Source organism: Acomys russatus, chromosome 5 (genome assembly GCF_903995435.1).
Source record: "Acomys russatus chromosome 5, mAcoRus1.1, whole genome shotgun sequence".
Taxonomy (NCBI): domain Eukaryota; kingdom Metazoa; phylum Chordata; class Mammalia; order Rodentia; family Muridae; genus Acomys; species Acomys russatus.
The window spans coordinates 43,228,681-43,250,142 of NC_067141.1; the positions used below are offsets into that span (position 1 = coordinate 43,228,681).

Here is a 21,462-nt window from a genome sequence, read left to right on the forward strand (position 1 = left end):
CTCACCCTCACTGACTAGAAAGACTGTTTACTCACTTTTTATTTTTTCACTTCACATTTGTTTTTTGTTTGTTTGTTTGTTTTTGTTGTTGTTGTTGTTTTGTCTATAAAGGATCCAGGGAGTGGTTTTAAAATAGACCACACCTCACCTGCTCTCTCCTCATCATGTCATCAGCTCAGTTGTTCACCTGAAACTACCTCCCACCAAGATGCCTGTTCTATGTGAGTCAGATAGCTATTTGGCTTTTTTCTTCACCATTGAATCTCCTGGCCTAGGCACAAATAGACATTCTATAGACATTTGCTGAATGAATGAATGAATGAATGAATGAATGAATGAATGAATGAGTGAGTGATCTGTTTATGCTGAAAACAGATAATTTTGTTTTTGAAAAATTTCCTGTCTAGGTAAATAGATATTCTGACAGGAAAGAAAGAAAGAAAGAAAGAAAGAAAGAAAGAAAGAGAAAAGAAAAGAATAACCAACCCCTTTAACCTGGGTGTGGTAGCTCACACCTTTAATCCCAGTTCCTGGGAGGCAGAAACAGGTGGATCTCTGTGAATCTGAAGCCAGATTGGTTTATATAGTGAGATCCAGACCAGCTGGGACTACACAATGAGACTCTGATTCAAAACAAACAAACAACTTTTTTTTTTCTTTTGGTTGCACTAGGAATTGAACCCAAGGTCTTGTACACTCCGGGAAAGCACCCCAGTACTGACCCAGATCCCTAGGCAGGATAATGTTTTTTCTTTTCAACAGTCTATGTCCAAAGGGTTAGCATTTGTACTGTGGGTGAGCTGACACACCCATGGAGAAGCAGACAGATGTTTGTGCTCCTCCTTTGCTGCACAGACGCATTGTCCTTTACTGTGTGGCATCTTCCCGTTTGACAGCTTGGAGGCCTGGAGCTTGTGTTTTATACCTTTCTTCTAGGCGAGCTAGAAGTGACATGTCTTTGGAGGAAGATGGAAGCTTCCAGAGAAAACAGTGATCTATTCTGTAACTGAGCTTGTTTAACGAGAGGAAAAGCTGCCCAGCATACACTTGGTCCCTGGATTTTTGCTTTATGACATGCAACTGTGAACAACACTGAAGCTACATTCCCACATCTGTCTAAACCTTTTGTGCACCAAACACTAACAATGAGAACAACATACAAAAATGGGCTTAACTTCAATGAAAACAAATTAAGCATGCTGTCTTTCTGTTTGTCTATAAAGCAAAAGGCCTATAAAAATTGACCATAAAACATATGGGTGACTTTGGATTTAATTAAATTCTAAAAGTTAAACAATTGTTTTCCTACCTTATATCCCCAACAGCCAATTAACAACAAAATTTTATTAAGCTTACACACACTGCCCCTGATGGAGGGTGCATATAATAGGAAGCTGTAGCAAGTCATATCCGATGAAAATGCACATATGCATTTCTGTATGCATCCTGTGTCTGTGGCCGATCTTCCTATCTGCAGATCCAACCAACTGTGGGCTGTAAATATACACAGGAAGCAAACTGTGACTGGGCTAAACATGTCCAAACCTGTTCTTTGTTGTCCTTCCCTAAACAATAGAGTACAACAGCCGGTCTGCAGCACTCAAACCATGTTAAGTGCTGTGAGTCATCTAGGCATGATGTAATGCACCCAGCAGGACAGGCAGAGGTTACATGCAAACACTTTGTCATGAGAGTTTTTGATGTCCTCTGTAGACCTAGAACCAAATTCCTTGAAAACACCAAAGGATAGCTGTGTTGTAATGGGGAGAAACCCAAAAACATGAAAAGGAGGAAACAAATAAAAGGAAATAGCAACCACAGGAACTTCGGAGTAGAAACACCCAAAGGCAAGTTTTTCCTTATTAAGGAGCTGCTAGGAAAAGCCCTTGTGTGGGGGACAGGGTGGTAGGGAAAGCTGGAGGCTGCCCACTCTTCTAGGCTTCCACATGACTGTTACAGTTGAGTCAACAGGTGTGGACAGACTGACGGCAGGAAAGAATGCATCCGCAGAATTCACCAGTGAGTCCACTTGTAACTAAGCATATTTCACTAGATCATTAATCCTGCTTTTCCCTCACAAGAGCCAAATGCTGATTTTATATCCAATTATTCACTTAGTTGTAAATCCTCTTCACAGGGTTAGGGCTAGGGTGAGAGAAAGGGGGAGGCGGCAGGGTGTGCAGTATGTGTTAGCTTAGAATCTGTGCTCATTTAAAATTCTGATACCTTGTCAGTCTAATTTTGAATTAGATTTGCGTTTTTAAATCAGAGTATTAAAACATTATTGATTTTGAGTGTTGAGATTTCTTTTTTTGATTGCACTTTAAACATCACACCAAGAAGATGAGAAAAAGCAAGATGAATGCTGACGTTTAGAATTCCAGCCTCAGAAGAAGAAAAAGCTGTGTCCTTAAATGTGACTCGTTGAGCAGAAATGACAAGGGGTCATGGCTTTGGACTAAGTTCTTGAACTAGAATCCAATGGTTCAGGCTAAAACTCAAGATGGAGTCACTCATACTCCATGTCACTAAACCCAAATTAGGATGTCATCTGACCTTCTTTTCTTCACCTTCTTTTCTATCAGGACAGAGGGATAAAAACCACAAGTCCAAACAAGATCAGTTTCCATCAGCACAATAATAGTTTTCTGAGTAAAAATCTTTAGTGCGCATGCAAGCGCTCGTGCACCCCCGCTCGTGCAAGCGCTCGCGCACCCGCACGCGTGTGTTTTGCCTTTGTGTGGCATGTGAATGCCAGGTGCTTGTAGAGGCCCGAAGAAGGAGTTAGAGCCCTGAAACTAAAGTGACAGATAATTGTGAGCCACCATATCGGGGCTGGGGCTAAAGCCTTCATTTTCTGGAAGAGCAGCCAGTGCTCTTAACCGCTGAACCATCTCACCAGCCCCAAGTTCCCTGACTCAGTCCTGTGAAAACTCAACCTGAAGCTAACTGATCTGTTTTTCTATTGCTTTCTATCTTTATCCCCACATTGCCAGGGAAATAACTTTGAAACAACAGACCTACTTTTTTCTCCTCTAACCTTACCTTCTGGCTGCTTTGTTGCTTATTTTTCACTCTGTCTGTAAAGCCTCTTTCTTTTGTTCATCCTATGGAACACTTATTCTATTTTATGGAAGGAAGTGTTGCTAGATTCTAGGATTGCAAATTAAGCCAAGAAATCATTAAACTGAATTATAATTTTGTCTTTTGACAGATTGAGAAGTGTGTGTGTTTGTTTTTAAAGAGTAACAGGTACTCTTTCTTTAAAAAAAGATTTACACTTGCATGTACACTTGCATGCTAGAAGAGGGCATCAGATCTCATTATAGATGCTTGTGAGCCACTATGTGGTTGACGAGAATTGAACTCGGGACCTCTGGAAGAGCAGGCAGTGCTCTTAACTGCTTGAGCCACCTCTCCAGCCTGACAAGTTTTAAAAAGAGGTTTAAAACATAATGATAATCCTTTGGAATTCATGAGGCAGGAGAGGAACCACAATCCTCCATGGCCTGGCTCTGCCACTTTGGCCTGAATGACATCTGGATGCTGTTGCAAGGACCTCCCCTGCTCATAGACTAGAAAATCAACATTATGAAGACAAATAGTTATACTACCAAAAACAATCTGCAGATTCACTCCAATCCCAACAAAATTCTAATGTCATTCTTCAGAGAAGCAGAAAAAATATTTTTAAAAAAGTCAGAATGATGGAAGAATGGCTCAGTGGTTAAGAGCATTGATGCTCTTTCAGAGGACTGGTGTTCAGTGCCCAGAGCGCACATGATGGCTCACATCCATCTGTAACTCCAGTTCCAGGGGATTCCAATGCCTCTTTCTGACATCAGGCATGCAAATGTTACATATCAGGCAAAACACCTACACACATAGAAAAAAAGTCATATGGAAGCACACACACGCGCGCGCGCACACACACACACACACACACACACCATATCACCAAAACAACCTTTACAAAAACAACAATGCCAAAGTTATCACCATACCTGATTTCTACTAATGTCCTTCTGAATATGGTTCATTTCATTTAACATAATGATCTCCAAGTCTATCCGTGTTCATGTGTCATAATTTCTTTTTTCTTTATGTCTGAAAGGAATTCTCCTGTGTATATGCACAGCATTTTCTTTATTGATCATCTGCTGATGGGTGCCTTGGCTAGCTAGTTTATTGGCTATCACTAATAAGACAGAAATAATCATGGGTGTACACAGATCTCTGTGACATGTTGCCTTTTTAAAGGACAGAAATCCTTTTTACCCAATATTATCACTCTCATTGCAGATAGGCAGTGAAATGAAATGAGATTAAAAAAATAAGCTAAAGGCATTCATTTTAATAGACCATAACCCTTATTATCCTTCTGCTCCCTAAAGTATATATTCATACCTTATGGAAAAAACTTTGTAAATGTTTAATTTTGCATGAGTCCCAGTCTCTTAATAAAACATATCTTCCACAGTGAACTGTAAGGTTTAAAGACAAATGTAGGGTCTAGCTATGAATCAGAAGACATGCCTAGTACATAGAGAGTGCAAAGACAGTGAGATAGATTAACTCAACTCCTGCGGTTAAAAACTTTGTTGTCTTTAGGCTTGTATGATGTGCCTTGCTCACATCCCTAAGGCAAGCAAATAGTACATTTTTACCTTTTCTGCATAAAATACTCCTGACTCATTTTCAAAACAAGACCACCGAGATTATAAAAAACAGAAATGTCTCTGGACTTTTTCCAGGGAATACAAGGCAGCCATGGGGACGCTTTGTGTGGGAGACTCTCACACGGGTTTTCAACTTAATCTCATTTAACTTGGAACCAAGCAGAAAATTCTTCTGCTATCCAAGGCCCCTGTACTATTTCTAAAAGAAAAAACTGGCATACTTTTCCCAAGTTAGACTTGATTTGGTGGTGGGGGCTCTAGGTACAGAAAACTCTAGAAGAAATAAACCTCTTGTATGATTTTCTTAGCTACGCCAGAACTCGTGGACGAGTTTGCCATCACACAGTGCAGAGAGAATGTAAGTAATAAAATGTCACTTTCCTGGGCCGGGGGTGTAGTTTAGAGGTAGAAAACTTGCTTAGTTTATCCAGGGTTCTGGAGTCAATCCCCAGAACTGAAAAAAGAAATGATGTGAATAAAATACAGTGTTATTTTCTTCACAGAACTCAGATTGGAACAGAAATCTATAATAAAAAATAGATATGCTGCCTTGGGTCTCTGTGACCTGTTTCAGCATTTCTTATTTTTCTACAACTCTAAAATGAGAGAGAAACCCAGCTCTCTGCGCTGCTCAGAGAGGTTCAAACTGCTTATCATAAAGCACGCAGACCAAGACTCAGATAGGAGTGATCACTCCCATAAACGGTAGCTGCTTTTGTAAGTACTGCTGTTTCTATCACTGAGCTTGTTGGGAACCTGGGGCCAAGCAACAGGGAGAACAGAGAGATAACAAGCACAGCGATTCTTCATCTTTGGAGACAAATCTAGGATAAAATCCGGGACCTATTAGTTCTCTGGAGATGTTGGGGGGAAAAAAACCTCTCATTTCCATCGTCTCCATCAGTAAGGAGCATCTTCCTTATGGGGGTCGCTGCCCACACTCCGTGAGCTGAGGCCTTAGTGTAGTGTCTAACACACAAGCCCGTAATAAGTGGTCCAGGAGACGGTGTTATCATTCACCTTCTTACTTGGTCTCCATCAATATCAATGTGCTCAGGGAATGTCCATTTGGTTTTAGAGTCTGTAGAAACTTCGAAATGAGATGTAAGGGCAAAATTACCAAGTGTCATGCTGTGGTGCTTGCAGCCCAGGGCACAATGATGGCATGTTTGCCATCATTGTGCCCTGGGCTGCAACAAACATGCCGCAACACACCAGCCCCTGGTAGCAGAGACCAAGAGGAGACTGACCCTATGAATCCCTACCACTCACTCTCCAGCCTTGCTCAGTGCTGTCCAATGTCTCCAAGACGAGGTCCTTAAATCACTCTGAGGCTCAAACTCAGGGCGTCTTGGGCACAACTGCAGATAACTGTTCCTGTGATGGAGTGATGGCAAATACTGCCTGTTCTTTTTTCTTTCTTTCTTTCTTTTTTAATTTCTTCAATAGCTGGGCTAATATTATGCTCAGCACAAGACGGCTTGCAAATGTGTCCAAACTCATTTTATGACAGGAACACATTCACAAAAGCACAGATGGCTTCCAGACAACCAAAATGACAAATGAGAAGGGTTAATTAAAAATACACTATTTTTGCCCCTTTTTCCTCTTTTGGTAACATTTTATTGTGAGTAGCTGTCTCTGTGGAAAGATAAGGAGCGGGGAGATATTAGGAGTAGCGGGACGCATTTGGAGCCGTCCACTTGTAGCTCTTACGTGCATCTGTCATTCTTATCTTCCCTCAAAAGCAGCTCAACAGCACACTCGACAGACAAGAGGTCATTTGAGCATGACAGAAATTAAGGCATTATTGATAATTATTGACATGGTCTTTAATTGCCGTAGTCAAGAATGTGGGATTTATGCTCTAAAGCTATCATAATTTCCTTTTAAATTTAAGACTCTGTAATGCGCATGTTAGTGAAATAGGCAAGTCCTAGTTTATGAGCCCAACCCTGGAGTGAATCATGTTGCACGGCTGTTCCATGGCTCTTTCGCGGCATCTCCAGCATCGTTTCTCTCATGCTATTCAATATTCAGGACAGACTAAGTGTAGGTACTACAGTTTATGTTGACAGGCAGGATGAAAATCTGTCCTGCCCTACAGAACTCAGGATTCATGCGTGTTCCTCATGTTAACTGTGTATCAAATATGAGCTTAGGGAGACACTGTCAGCATCAATTCACACACACATATGCACACACACACACACACACACACACGCACGCACACACACACACAGAGCTCACATATTTCTCAATGACATTTGTAAAAAAAAGAAAAAAAGAAAGAAAAAGGAAAACATTTTCAGAAACAAGATGTGATTTCCAACACTTACTCCCATTTTTAAGAATTTGCAATAGAACAAGCACACAGCTTTTCTATCAATAAAGTTTATGTTCTTGCTGCAGGATCAAAACATACTTGCAAGAGAAAAATCCTCTGGAATTGGATCCCGAAAATGTGTGTGTGTGTGTGTGTGTGTGTGTGTGTGTGTGTGTGGTGTGTGTGTGTGTGGTGTGTGTATGTAGCTTATGTGTTTTATAATGTTACAGAAATAGAATTCTCTAGAGCAGTGGTTCTTAACCTGTGGGGCACAGCCCCATTGGGGTCAAATGACCCTTTCACAGGGCTCAGCTAAGACTATCAGAAAATAGATATTTACATTATGACTCATAACAGTAGCAAAATTACAGTTATAAAGTAGCAACAAAAGTAACTTTATGGTTGGGGTCACTACAGCATGAGGAACGGTATTAAATGGTCACAGCATTAGGAAGGGTGAGAACCACCTCTCTAGGAGGCTAAAAGAGAAAAGCCCCTGAGTTGTAATTGCGAACTAGACTTGGTCCTAAAACACTGAGCCCGTTTCCTAGGGAATGCAGCGTATTCAGGCCCCAAACAACACTCCAGCTCTCCTTGGCAGTGAGGCAGAACGGTTTCAAATAAGGCGTGGAAATTTCTGAGCATCTTGCTAAGTTATAGATCACACTGCTGCACCGCTGTTCTGTGAGGAACAGAGTTAGCACCGGTCCACGTGTCTGGTGGGACAGCCAGGTTGCAGGCACACTGAGCTGAGTGTCCTTTCAATGTGTTTGCAGTAAGATGAGATGAGGTTGAAATTCAAGAGGGTCCCTTAAAACTGCCAGAGTATGGTAGGTGGGGGCTGTGAAGTTCCCTGGACTTTTCTTCCAAGATAACGCTGATGCCTCAGAAGTGAATCTTCCAAATGGCTCTAAGAGCTAATTCTAATCCGTTACTGGAAAAATAAACACAGAGTACATTCCCCTGCCTCCGCTGCTGCCTTTCTTCCCAAAGGCTTGTGACTGCATGGGACACACGCTAGCTGTAACAGAGAAACTGCGGACAGAATTGGGATTTGTGACCTCGCCAGTATTTCGTAGAGACTCTCCATGATCTCTAGAGTAGTGCAGTCTGCCAGTCTGACTTCCCTGATGCTGACCTCTGCACATACCCAAGTGCCACCCTACATTCTAGGGTAGCTGGTGCAGAATGCACAGACTCAAGCCTTTGCAGCCAGGAGCGCTTGTGCCTGGCAACTATCTCCACGTTGGCTTTGTATATAAAATCACTCCATTGTTATGATGATCAGAGAGTGCCTGGCAGACACTTGTCACAGACCCTGTCTACGATGTGGCTATGCCACAGGGCTCCCTTTCCACTTCCCATTGGGAACTGGACAATTTTCTGTCACTGAAGTTCTCTTATACCCAAGCTGCTCTCTGGCATCCTCTTGATTTGAACTCTTTCTGCTGAATCCTTTCTTTGCTAGGATTTTCCCCCTATTCCACAAGCAAGCAATGGTCTCTGCTTCCCAAACAAAACAAAATAACTGAATCTCTCCTCTAATATTCAGGGTTTTTTGCTGATAAATTTCCACCAAACATCAATGCTCTGCTTCTGTCCTCAGCATCCCACAGAAGGTGCACCTGCTGAGCACCCATGCTTTGTGAATGGTCAAGCCTAGTGGCCAAGCTGTAGGGTGCTACACCTGATGAGGTTGACTGGAACCTCTCAATGGCAGGCATAACCTGCTGGCTTCTGTGCACCTCTCTTTCCCAGCCCCCTGCATGCACATTGGCTTCTGTGCACCCCTCTTTCCCAGTTCCTGGCATGAATTGCCTCATTCCTTCTGCTTCTTTCATGCCTTCACCTCCTTCCCATACCTAGTCCTTAAATGCGAGTGTAAAGCTCCATTCTTGGCCTCCGGCCGCTATCACCGAATGCCTTCTCTTTAGCTGACCATCATCTGGGATCAAGATTTTGCCCAACCAGCCAAGGACAATACAGGCAGTAAACTTTAAACCGCTACCCAGATCTAGCCAATGGTCAGAACATTCTCCACAGTTGAGTGGAGAGTGGGATATGACTTTCTCATGTACTCTGGTGCCTCACATTTGACCATGTCCCCTGGAGGGGAAGACCTGGTGGCACTCAGAGGAAGGACAGCAGGTTACCAAGAAGAGACTTGATACCCTATAAGCATATACAGGGGGAGGTAATCCCCCTCAGGAACAGTCATAGGGGAGGGGAATAAGGGGAAAATGGGAGGGAGGGAAGAATGGGAGGATATAAGGGATGGGATAACCATTGAGATGTAACAAGAATAAATTAATAGAAAAAAATAAGTAGGAAACAAAAAGATTTTGCCCATTTGTATGCTGGGAGACTCTGCAGCCACTGTCTGTCCCGGACTGCAAATGACTTTTAGATTCTTTTAACCCTCAATGGTTTCTGAAAACTTACTAAAGAAAAAAAATATCAATAAATTTTTAGGAGAGCTAATAGTTGATCACTCATCCATCGACAACTTGCACCATTTATTCAGTGCAATATTAAACAGTATTGGGAGATAGATTAACTATTAGCTCACAGCATCCTAATAGTTTAAATGGGAATTATGAAATGTTTTGGGACCCTATTTTGGACTACAAAGAGAGCTTACCTTCCCATTTCCGTTCTCTGGAGAACAAGGGTCGGCCATTCCTTTATTGATCTGCATCATCTGCATCCTGTTTTAGGTTCTGCTGATACTATAACTCAATACCAGCTCCCTGGCCACACCAGCTATGCGCATAAAGCACATCACATAACTTCAAATCTCTGACAGTGGAAGGCTCACACAAGAATGGGTGCTGCCAGAGTGATGCCGCTTCCTTTGAACACCCATCTTTCTCCCTCTCTCCCTCCCTCCCTCAGATGGTTTCTTCATCAGGTTAGAGCACTGAGGGTGGGTTTAGTATCATAACCAAATTAGAGTGAAGACATTGGCCACACAATACACATGCTCTAGCAATTTTTTTTTTTTAAATTCTGAATCTTGGGCAACTGTCTTCCAGTAAATACTTTTACAGTTCCTAAAAGCAGTTATTATCCAAGGAACATAAGTTTTCTCAGATGAGCATGTGAGTGAATGGAGGGAGGTAAACAAAAAAAATAAAATTAAATAGGTGAGGTCTGATAGGGAGCAGCAAGATTAAGGGGAAAAAAACCCAGAAATTTATTCCAGCTATAATGCAATTCTTCTGACTGTAAGGTAGCATCACGTGGCATACTCCTGAGCCTGTTCCCAAGATACTCTGTTGTACTTATCTTTGTCTGTGCTTTAGATTTGTGCAGTCTCTGGCACTAGGGGGTCTTTCTTCTGGGCTTGGACCACATGGCAGTGAACAAATGGATAAAAGAATTTTAGAAAGAGTTAAAGCAGGAGACACTGTGATCAGAGACTATCAAGACAAAAGCTGCCCTCACTGTCTTTACGCGGATGATGAATTCTTGTTGTTAATGCAGCCTTAGGTGGGTTGAAGGGGTAGTCTGTAGGCAAACAGATTGCCAGAAAGAATTCCCCACCTTGATATGGGCTGTTGTTAGTCTTACACTGTGCTTTGCCAGTGGACATGTCACCTGCGACTGAACATGTAGAACACTGTGCCAGGGTCTCAGGACAAATCACTAAGCCCCTTATTAATCCGTTTCAGTGCCATAGTCTGTGATTTTTGCATTGCTCCTCACTATTTCTATGTGTACTTAAAGGTCAGGCCCAAACCCCTGAGTATCCTGGAGGTGAGAAAGGATTTGTCTTTTCTCACAGGGGCTCTGCCTGACACAGGCACTTGACGGGGAGGAGGTAGGAGAACATCTCAGCAGCCTAATACCTCCTTCCCAAACTGGAAATCTGAGGGTTGCTTTCTTTGTTACTGGCATCCAAAGACATCTGGCACTGCAAATTGAATCCCCTTTGTAGTATTTTAATCATTTATCCCCTTTCTTTTTTTTTTCATTTCATTTCTCCCCTTTCATACACAACTCCCCCTCTCCAATTCCTCCGTGTCTCACCTCTCAGACCACTGAACAGTCCTCAGGCAATGTCTCTGCTTTAAGATCCCCCTGCAGGGAGTAGGCGCATAGCTACTGAACACACAGGTGTAGGTGTGGCATAACCAATGTCTAGTGGGAAAGTCAGATAAATAGGTCTAGAAATGTCTAGATAAAAGCATCTCTTTATTCCCTTTCAAAAAATATCCATCAAGAAAGCGTATTGGTGTTGGGAGCTAACTGATTTCCCTTTAAGCCAGTTTCCTTCTATTTTACTTAAATGGCCATTTTTTTGTCATTTGCAATTATAATCTGTGACTATTCACGGTACTTTTGAATCTCTCTCATGAGATACTTGTTAAATTCCTTTGGTCTACGGCTGTCACCAAGGACAGATCCTGTGTCTATGAACTTCACACACATGTATCCTATGCAATGTGTCCTGCACCTACCAACGTATCTCCCAATTGGTACTCAAAAGTTTACTGATAGAATAAATGTTCTTTAACGGCCCTTTTCTATGGACTAGGATTCATTTATGATACTATGGACTTGCGGTATCACACTACTTGATCGTTTCATTATTTCGTTCTTGGCCTCAGAGTCCGACAAGCACACTTTATTTGCTCACGAAACAGGGAAATTGGACGTTCAAGCAGCTCTTACTGACTCCAGACCCTATCCTCTGGTTTCCCCAGCTGTCATCTTCCCACATATGGACTCCTTCTATGGAACAGACAATACCTATCTCTGCTTCTCCCCATCAAAGTGGGCACCACTGACACCCCACACTTGAACCTTTTAGAAACACTATTTCCAGCAGCTAGTTCAAAGTCTAATAATCTTTGGATGAAACTACTTCTCAGAGCCCGCAGGTGTGCTCTCAAGCTCACACTGTGGTTGTGTGTGATGGTGGAGGATGAAGGCCTTCGGGAAGCCTTGATGGATACTGACCTAAGAGCTATCTGTCCACTGACATGTCCCAGACAAGGCATGGGCAAGCTAAATCTGGACACTGCTTCACTGTTGTGTCAGTAAATTACAGTGTGAACCACTGAAGTCTTTCAACTCATCTGGTAGGAAGCACTAGTAAACACAACCAAAACCTCTTTCACTACAAGGAAAACTATTCGAGGTTTTTTATTTTCTATTTACTCTCAGAGGACATTAGAGACTGACTAGGTTAAGGGTGTTTGCTAATGCAATGCACTCCCCATCAGGCCTCCAGTGAGGTGAAGGGCTGGAGACTCCAGTAGGAGACCCTACTAAGAAGAATGTACAGGATGCAGAGTGGAGAGCTCTGTGTAAAAGGAGGCAAGGGAAATGCCTCATTCTTCTGGGATGCTTGTGGAATGTTTGATGAACGCCTGGGCTTTAAAGCACCCATAATATTTGTATCTGTCAGCTTTGCAGTACTACAGTAAAACACCAGAGGCAACTAGTTTTACATATTAAAAAAAAGAATCATGTAGTTTGCAGTTCCTGAAGGTTCAAGACCAAGACACAAGCAGCCTTATTCATGTGACCTCTTGATGGCAACATATCATGGTAGGAGGACGCAGAAGAGCAAAGCAGTTGTATCTGGAACTGACACAATAAGAGAAAGGACAGGCAAGGTCCTATAGTCCCTTCCAAGGACATGTCCCTAGCACCTAAGGACCTCCCAGAGTCCACAGCATCTAATTACTTAATTATTAAATTAAATAAAATAATTAAGTTAATTATTTAATAAAATTTGATGGATAAGTGTTTATAATTATTTAATGTATATTTAATTACTTAAATAATAATAACTCAACAATATTTAATTAAATAATTAAAGCATAATCAAACCACAGCAGCATTTAACATAAGCAAGAGAAAGAGAAGAGGATGGAAAGGCAGGTGTGGCAAATAGGACAGAGACAGACAAAAAGAATAAGGATGAGTTAACAGTGTCCTAGGGATCAATAGGAGAAAAAGGTAGAAGTATAATTTGAAGCAGATCAGGAGGGACTGTGCATGCCAAGCTAGGCAGTTTAGGGACAGATGATAGTTATCAATGGTTTTCTAAGGAGACGGTGTCTCTTCTTCACTGTCCCAGAAGGGGCTGTGGAATGGCAGGCCGTCATTCCCATGTCCAGTTCTCTACCACAGATGGGTGTCAGTCTGTCAGCCAGCCAGCCAGTTTATTTAACAGTGTGGAGCCTGGTCCAGTTTCTGGCCAAATGAATCAGAACCCTTGGAGTCGGTGCTGGACATGACTACTTAAAGAGAAACGCTCAGGTGTTGTCTAACCAGTGCTCAGAGTCAATGTCTTGGTGAAATAAAGTGGGAATGGTATGCAGGACAGGAATTTCATCACACTAAACTTTCTTCTTCTTCTTCTTCTTCTTCTTCTTCTTCTTCTTCTTCTTCTTCTTCTTCTCTTCTTCTATAACTTCCTCATATATGACTGGCAACATGTTTTTCAGTATGCAACAGCATGGCTTCTTCCAGTTGATAGACAGACAGTCAAACACATCAAGACCAGACCAGAGTGAATACATTTTTATGATATACTTGATTAGGTAAGCATATGAAAAAATTGAGGAAGAGTATTAAAAAAATTGACAGGTGTGAAAATCAGAGTTATTCATCTGGAATGTCTGAGAAGAATTCATTACCAGCTGGCTCTACCTATTGAAATGCCCAAACCTCTATTAGCATAGCTGAACTGGCGCTAAATTCTTAAACATCAAGTTTGTTACATAACATAGAAATAGGACCAGGCTTTGGGTAATCTAATAAAAGAAACACTGATATTTTAAGGATAAGGACTTAAGCATCAGGATATTGGAGCTGGAGAGGTGACTCGGTGCTTAGGAACACTGGCTGCTCTTCAGAGCACCTGGGTTTGGTTCCCAGCACCCACATGGCAGCTCATAACCATCTGTAACTCCAGTGCCAGGGGTCTGACACTCTTTTCTGGCCATGGGCTCTGCATCCACATGGCACACAGACATGCAGACAAAACACTATGCACATAAAATTAAAATAAATAAATCTTAAAACAACAAGACCTCTTCCTTCTTCTTGCTGCCCTTCTCCTCGTCCCCCTCCCCCCACGCCCCCACCTCCTTATGCTTTTGTTGAGGTACACAGCCTCGCTCCTGGGACTTGTGCTACATCCCAGGCAAGTCTTGAACTCTCAATCCCCAAGCTCCTGAGTGATAAGCCACCCCACCCAGAAAGAGCCAGAATTTTTGTTAAATATTATATCCCAACACAAAAGTTACAAAACACAGTCATTGTAGGTTAAGAAACTCAAGGGTGGCGAAGCAAGCATAAAGTCCCATGACAGGATTCTTTGACCTTGGCTGACATCTATACTTCAGAGAAGGAAAACATCCTAAGAATCTCCAGACATGTCTGGGGGAGAGGTCTGGGATCCAGTGAACAGCTTCCCAGTCACCGCTCTAATCTGAGGGGGAGGAACTGGGCCTGGACCTTGTCCTAGAGAGAGGCTGACAATTCTGAGAGCCTCTGTCCCATAAGCCAGCCAGGCAGAAGCTGTTCAGGCTAGATTCAAAGAGGAGTGATTAGGAAAGACATCTCCTAGGCAGGCTGAGAGAAGGGAGACAGGAAGGCCAAGGTTAGAGGCCTGCCTGAAGCTGAGGAGTGCTCCTCAGCACAGCTGGGAGTCTCAAGGAGGCACCAGCACCACCAGTGACAAGAACCAATTGAGGTTGAGGCCCTAGCTCTGTGAGACAGATACAAGGTGAACTGGGCTGAAGTGGGAGGCAGAGACAGGGGCAGAGAGCACATGAGTTACAATGAAAAAAACCAAAACAAGGCAAAACAATATGAGCTTCAGAAAGAGACTGCAGACCAAGTATGAGACAGAGCCTCATTGCTTTACATACTCGTATCTTCCAGGCATGCAGAAGTTAGGTGAAGCTCTTGAGGGCTTGATAAGAAAGTTCACCCTCTGGCTATAATGAAAAGCAATCGGCAAAACTACAAGCAAAAGACAGCTAAGAAGAGTGGATGTTTATGTATAATGTATGTAATGTTGCTAAGCTACAAATCTGGTAATAGTGTGAGGATCACATTACATGTATCATACAGTTGTCAGTATGTTAGTGTGTCAGTGGGAGTAATCTTCACAAAAATCCTACACGACATATATGGGTTTTTTTTTTGACATATATGTTTATTACTCCCATTTTATTTATTTATTTTTCATTTTATTTTATGTGTGGGTATTTTGTCTGCATGTATGTCTCGTGCACCACAGATGTGCAGTGCCCATAGCGGCCAGAAAGGCATCAAATTTCCTGGAATTGGAGTTATAAATAGTTGTGAGCTGCTGTGGGGATGCTGGGAATTGAACCCAGGGACTCTGGGAAATCAGACAGTGCTCTTAGCCACTGAACCACCTCTCCTGCTCCTTCATATCTCTTTTGAGCTCTAGAGTGAAAAAAATAAGCAAGCCTTCTGTGCAAGATAGCTTTATGTTAACTTGACACAAGCCAAAGTCATCTGAGAGAGAGAGAACCTCAATTAAGAAAATGCATTCATAACATTAGTCTACAGGCCAGACTACGGGACATTTTCTTAATTAGTGATTGATGTGGGAGGGCTCGGCCAATTGTGAGTGGTGCCATCCCTGGGCTGGTGGTCCTTGGTTCTGTAAGAAAGCAGGATGAGCAAGCAAGCTATGAGGAGCAAGGCAAGGAGCACCCTTCCATGGCTCTGTCTCAGCTCCTCCTCCTCCCAGGTCCCTTGCCTGTTCCTGTCTTGAATTCCTCCAGTGATGGACCATGCTTGGGAAGTAAAAGCCAAATTAACCATTTCCTTCATTACTTGCTTTTGATCATGGTGTTTGGCTATGTCAGCAATAGAAACCCTAACTAAGACAACTGCCCTTGAAGGAACAGTGCCTGATTCTAATATGAGTTGGCCATGTTGGCTTCTAACAACCTGTTCAAGCTGCTTCACGTGGTAAGGAACCCACTTTGAAGGTGAAGGAAGAACAGTAGAGCATGAAAAATGACACAAGGGCACGTGTGTGGTCAGATGCCATGGACCTTGTACCCAGCTGTAAGTGTCATCCTGTCTGGGCTACAGTGTGAAAAACAGACATCCTGCACGGGACATCCTCAGAGGCCCCGCTCTTATACCATATGCAGAGCCTCAGCAGAACTCAAACTGTGCAGGCCCAGAACACATGGTCATGCTCAATCTGGGAGCAGGAACACCAGCACAACTCCAAAGAGCTGCATCGGATGCAGCAGAAACTGTACAACCACATTTCGGCAGTCAGCGTCTTTTTGAGAGGTGCCCAAGGAACATTCTAGACTTGTTCTGGTTTCCAGCCTCTATCCAGGAGGGTTGTGAGGGAGTGGAGCTTCTGCTGGGAAAACGCCACAAAAACAGTCAGCAGAGGTAATACAGGACCCACGGGGAGTGAGCGGCTGGCGGTGGGCGGTGGGCGGGGGTGGGGGGGGTGGGGGGGGGTGGGGGTCAGGCAGAGTTTCCTTAACAACATGGTGATGTCTGGGTCAGATGCTACAGTGACCTTCCAAGGTCGGCATAGTCCCTTTGCAATCCTCGCCAGACTTTGGGTCCCACTGGGCCTCAAGAAGAGTCAAGCAGGATGCATCACTGTTAGTAATAACTGGCACATGACCGTGTGCAGAACCAAAACTCAGATGACCAATAGGGAGTATCCTTAAAAGACAAGGAAAGAATTTGGGTGAAGGAAAGTGCCAGAAAGTGATGCATGCAGTGCATAGGAATATTACAGTGGAGATATGAGTACACCCTACCATGCCCCCCCACCCTTAGTTATGCTTTCCCAGCCCCCATAAGGTACAAAAGCCACCCACCTGTCTCTTGTATTGGGAAGTTTCTCCCTACTCGGACATTATCAAGGAAGCACAAAGTAGATCTTCCTCTAAATGGTTTGAGTTTCTTTCTTTCTTTCTTTCTTTCTTTCTTTTTTCTTCACTTTCTTCTAACCAGAATCATTCCCACATCCACCTTCTTCTCCCAAGTAAATAGTACCTACTTTAGGTTTTGTTCTTCCACCCAGAACTCAGCTAAGGGTTTCTTAGAGAGCGAAGATTAAGCTACTAAGCCAAAACCAAGAGCAAAGCCCACTCTATCACCAATCTGAACTGTGATGAGGCCAACTGTCTGGTCTCCCAGAATCCTCAGCCAAAGGGCTGCTCATCTTACAGCTGGGGTGGCAGCAGGGGCGGCGGATGGAAGGGACAATGCTATGTTTGCTGAGGATTGTTGCTCACAAGGGACCCAATAGTCTCTGAATGAGGAATGAATAAATGGTGATTTTCTTAAAGATAATTGAATGGGGGCTGGAGGGATGGCTCAGTGGTTAAGAGCACTGTCTACTCTTCCAAAGGACCCAGGTTCAATTCCCAGCACCCACATGGCAGTTCACACCACTCTGTAACTCCAGTTCCAAAGGATCTGACACTCTCACAACAATGCACAGAAAATAAAAGTAAATAAAATATTTTTAAAAGATAAATGAATGCAGAAGTTTTTATAGTATAAAATGGAGCTTATTTCCTAAGATTGAATTCAAACCTAAGATTTCAGAGCTATTTCCAATTTGAGTTTGACATAATGTCACCTATTTCAACAAGTAGGAAGAGTTTACATCTATATTTACATATGTAGGTGTATATATGCATGTATATGCATATATAAAAATGACTTTGAACCAGGTAGTCAGAGATGTGTAGAGATCTAACACTCAGATAAACCAAGAAATAGTTTCACATAGCAGGAGAGTGATTCTGTGGTGTGAGGTGTTTGTCAACTATTCTCAGACCCCTTTAGGAAGTTCTACTTTGCAAATTGATTTCTGGAATCCACTCTTCACTGGGCATTGGCGTTGCTCTCTTCATTGTAGGTTAACTGACTGACCAAGGAAATATAGGAAGTGCTGTTTATGTTGCAAGGACTTGTGGGTAAAATCTGTGGCATTCACAGCTTTCTTGGCAGATGCAGCATGCAGAGGTGTCTGGAATCTGTTTCACAGGGGTTCTACAATGAAGTGGAGGGTTTCAAATAGCTTCCCAAATTTGAGCCTGGGACAAGTTTGCTATTTTAATTTTCTAATATAGAGTAATGGTAATTCTCAGAGATCACTTCATAGCAGGCAAGTACAACAGCTGACACACATCTGTCTTACTGCCCCAGAGTCTGCAGTGGGCAGTTGTGCCCAAGTTCCAGCCTTTGAAACTTTGATCGGCAGGATGGAAGCCTAACCTGTCTGCTCTGCTCTGGAGTGCTCAGAACAGGATGTATTAATGTCCTCCAGCCAAGTCAGTGGGCCAGCCAGAAAGCAGTGGCTATGTAAAAGAAAGTGGGAGAGCCACAGTGCTTCTATTATGTAACTCTAATCACTGTTTCCTATAAGCATCTTCTTCCCGCTTTCCCTGGAGGGGGCTGTTTAACAGCTACATTGGTGTGGAGGTGCCAGCTCAGTGCAGGGCTTCCTACTAGCCTGGGAGGCCCTTGTGCTTAGCAGGCAGCGCCATGCTCACCAGGATTCTGAATGGGAGGCAGTTTTGACCTGATAGGATATCATAGAGAGCATTTAATGTCTCAGAAGCCCGATGTGAAAGAGATACCCATCCCCCCCCCTCCCCTGCCCCACCCCAGGGCCACAGCAGCTTGAGACAAGTGAGTTTAGGGCATAAGATTCAGGGAGCTCTTCCCTCTTGGGTCTATGTGAGTGGTTCATTTTGATCCTGGCCTTGCTTTGGGCTAACAATGTAGGTTTAGGTATAGAGATGTGTGTGTGTGTGTGTGTGTGTGTGTGTGTGTGTGTGTACACTCTGGTAGTCTGGGATCCTCAAAATGTGGCCCCCAGAGGAGAAGGAGCAGCAGCCGTCCCAATATCTTGGAACTTGTGAGATAGTCTCAGGCCTCAATCCAGACCACTGAATCAGACTCTGAAGAAAGGATAGGAAATTGTGTTGGAACGTGCTTGCCAGGTCACCCTGATGCCTTCTCAAAGAAACTTTAAGAAGCCTTGCAAACTTGAGAACAACGCTCCCAAAGCTACTGCCATAACATAGGTAGAGCCATCTTCCAAGACATTTCAAACCCAACCAGAGCAGAGGAAAGAATGGGACGATGGGCTTAAAGTCTTTTTTCTTAAGCCACCATCAGGGAAGGGGCCTCTTCAACAATGAGTTGAGTTTTCTCGCATACACCTAAGTAAACTGTGCTCAAGAGTGTTATAGACAACGGTAATTACTTAGGACCTTCTGATTTCTTTCCCCTAGCTGAGCAGTTCCGTGTTGGTCACTCAGTCAACCCTATGACTAGTTGAAGGCTCAGATTCTCATATCAGCCACCTGTGCGGATCATGAAAGCTCATGTAGGCAAGACTACTGATGGTTTCTACATCCTGAGCAAGGGTCTTGCTCTGGGGAGTCAGGCTGGATGGCCTGAACTTGAGGACAACTGAGTTGGGGAGAAAGGTCAGTTGGCTTCATTTATGGCAGTGTGGTTTTTAAGGGAGTCTACTCCAAACCCAAATAAATGGTTCTGAGGATCAAGCTTCAAAATGTCGGGGACAAGAGCAGAGCGAGCAAAGGAGAGGGACAGCAGTACCTGTATTTGGAATGTTTTTACTGTAATAATGAAAGGCAAGAAGACACATCAGACTGTTTTTCATGTGAACTTTGTCACAGGAACCAACTTGTACAGAGTAATGAGACTGTGACCAACTAGCCCCAGCCCAGTGGCTTCAGACACTCCGCGGTGGACTTCACTCTTTTGTCCAGGACTGAATTAGACACTGGATGGGAAAGGATGAATCACGGGGAAACCTGCTGTGGGGTGGACCTCAGTGTCTTAGCGCTGAAGCCCCTCTTACCTGTATGGAAACATTGCTGCAAAGTTTCCTGAGAGCTAGTCCCATTTGACTTTCAAGCTCGGGCAAGTGCATGCTGAGGACTAAGCAAAGCTATATCAGCCTGCAGGGGGCACAAGGCTAGTGGGGGACAGTCATTAGCAGAATCCCCCTTTGTCCCTTTCAGTAGGATGGGCGGCGCGGGGAGGGGGTGGGGGAGTTGGAGCGCGCTCAGAGCCAGGTACACAGCCATCCTCTTCCTGGTGGCTTCCCTGGCCTCTCCTAGCTGCAGGAGGATTGGAAGGAAGCTTCATGACTCACACTTTTCCTCCCAAAGGGAACTAACTCCAAGATAATGTTACTTCCGGGGGGAGGGGGTGGGAGGAAGCAAACCACGAAGAAAGTTCACCTCGGGCACCTTTCCATGGAGCCCCCTTACCTTCCTCATTTAGAATCCAAGGCAGAAACGCAAACACCGAGTCGAAGCCGCAGGTGCCCTCTTCAAAGGTACAGGAGCCAGCGGGCAGGTCCAGGGCACTGGCAAGCTGCAAGGCTGCAGGCACAAAGAGACTTTCAGTTTGCGTTTCTGCTTGGCAGCATTACACCAGCCTTGGGCACTACCTGGTGAAAGTCGGGGGAGGCATGTTGGAAAGAGAAAGAGGATGATGTGTGTATGACCTTCCTCAATACTCCTGGGATCTTCCTCTGCGCAACTCCACACCCACCCCCATCCCAGGCTTGACCAGGGCAGGGAGCTTAGTGGCTGAGAATGATCCAGAAGAGCCGTTGGATGGCTGAGCCAACACCGAGAGCCTCACCCTGACAGCCCGAGTAGGAGAGAGTTTCCAGGACACGCTGGGGGCGGGGGTCTCCGGGGTCGGCGGGTTCTTACCTTGCACTACCAGCAGGACTCCTAGCATCATAATTGCACTTCAGGCAGAAGGACCCTCTGAGCGCTGCTGGCTGCTGCCTCACTGGGACCCACTGCTCCAAGAGAATGGAGAGTGTGAGGCAAGGATCTGGGGACCTGAAGGAGGTGCCACAGGCTGCTCAACTTTGCAGAGCCCGAGAAGCTGCGAGCCAAAGTGCCTGTGTACAGAACGCGCTGCGGAGGGCTGCAGCACCCGGCGACTCAGCCCAGCTGGGCCCCGAGACGACCGCTCGGCTGGACAGGGAGGAGACAACTGCACACTTGGAAAGGGCTAGGCAGCACTAGGGGAAAGAGGAGAGGTCAGCACACGGTGCCTTCGTCCAGAATTTTAAAGCTGGGGACCAGACCTCTTGCACACACTTGGAAGGGGCCAGTCCCTCTGCTGGGTTGGAACCAGAGGCTCCTGCCCCGCCCATCCGCGGTGGGAAACAGCTTATTTCAGGGGACAGCCTTCCCAGCATCTAGCGTGCCAATCTCTCAGGGCTGACCCTAATTTTAACCACCTTTCCTCAGAATGGAAGGGAATGAAATTCTCTTAGGGATTTCTAGAGGAAAATTTGGATATGGTGGGGGGTGGAATAAGCTTTAATTCTCAGAGTGGTTAGAATTAATGGCCCAGTGTTTCTAACCCTGGAATAGTACCCCCCCCTTTTTT

The 21,462-nt window shown here is 44.2% G+C and overlaps 1 protein-coding gene and 1 pseudogene across 1 annotated transcript in view; both read right to left on the reverse strand.

Moving 5' to 3' along the window:
• Positions 1-20,799, reverse strand: part of Mamdc2 (MAM domain containing 2) — a 149,334-nt gene extending 128,535 nt beyond the window's left edge. Inside the window, exons 1-2 of the mRNA XM_051146935.1 lie at positions 20,769-20,799; positions 20,316-20,462 (exon numbers count right to left, since the gene is read on the reverse strand). Coding sequence (XP_051002892.1) covers positions 20,316-20,462; positions 20,769-20,799 — 178 coding nt within the window. The remainder of the gene's footprint in view (positions 1-20,315; positions 20,463-20,768) is intronic.
• On the reverse strand, positions 10,244-10,866 carry LOC127190139 (ubiquitin-conjugating enzyme E2 D3-like; annotated as a pseudogene).
• Positions 20,800-21,462: the final 663 nt, after the last annotated feature.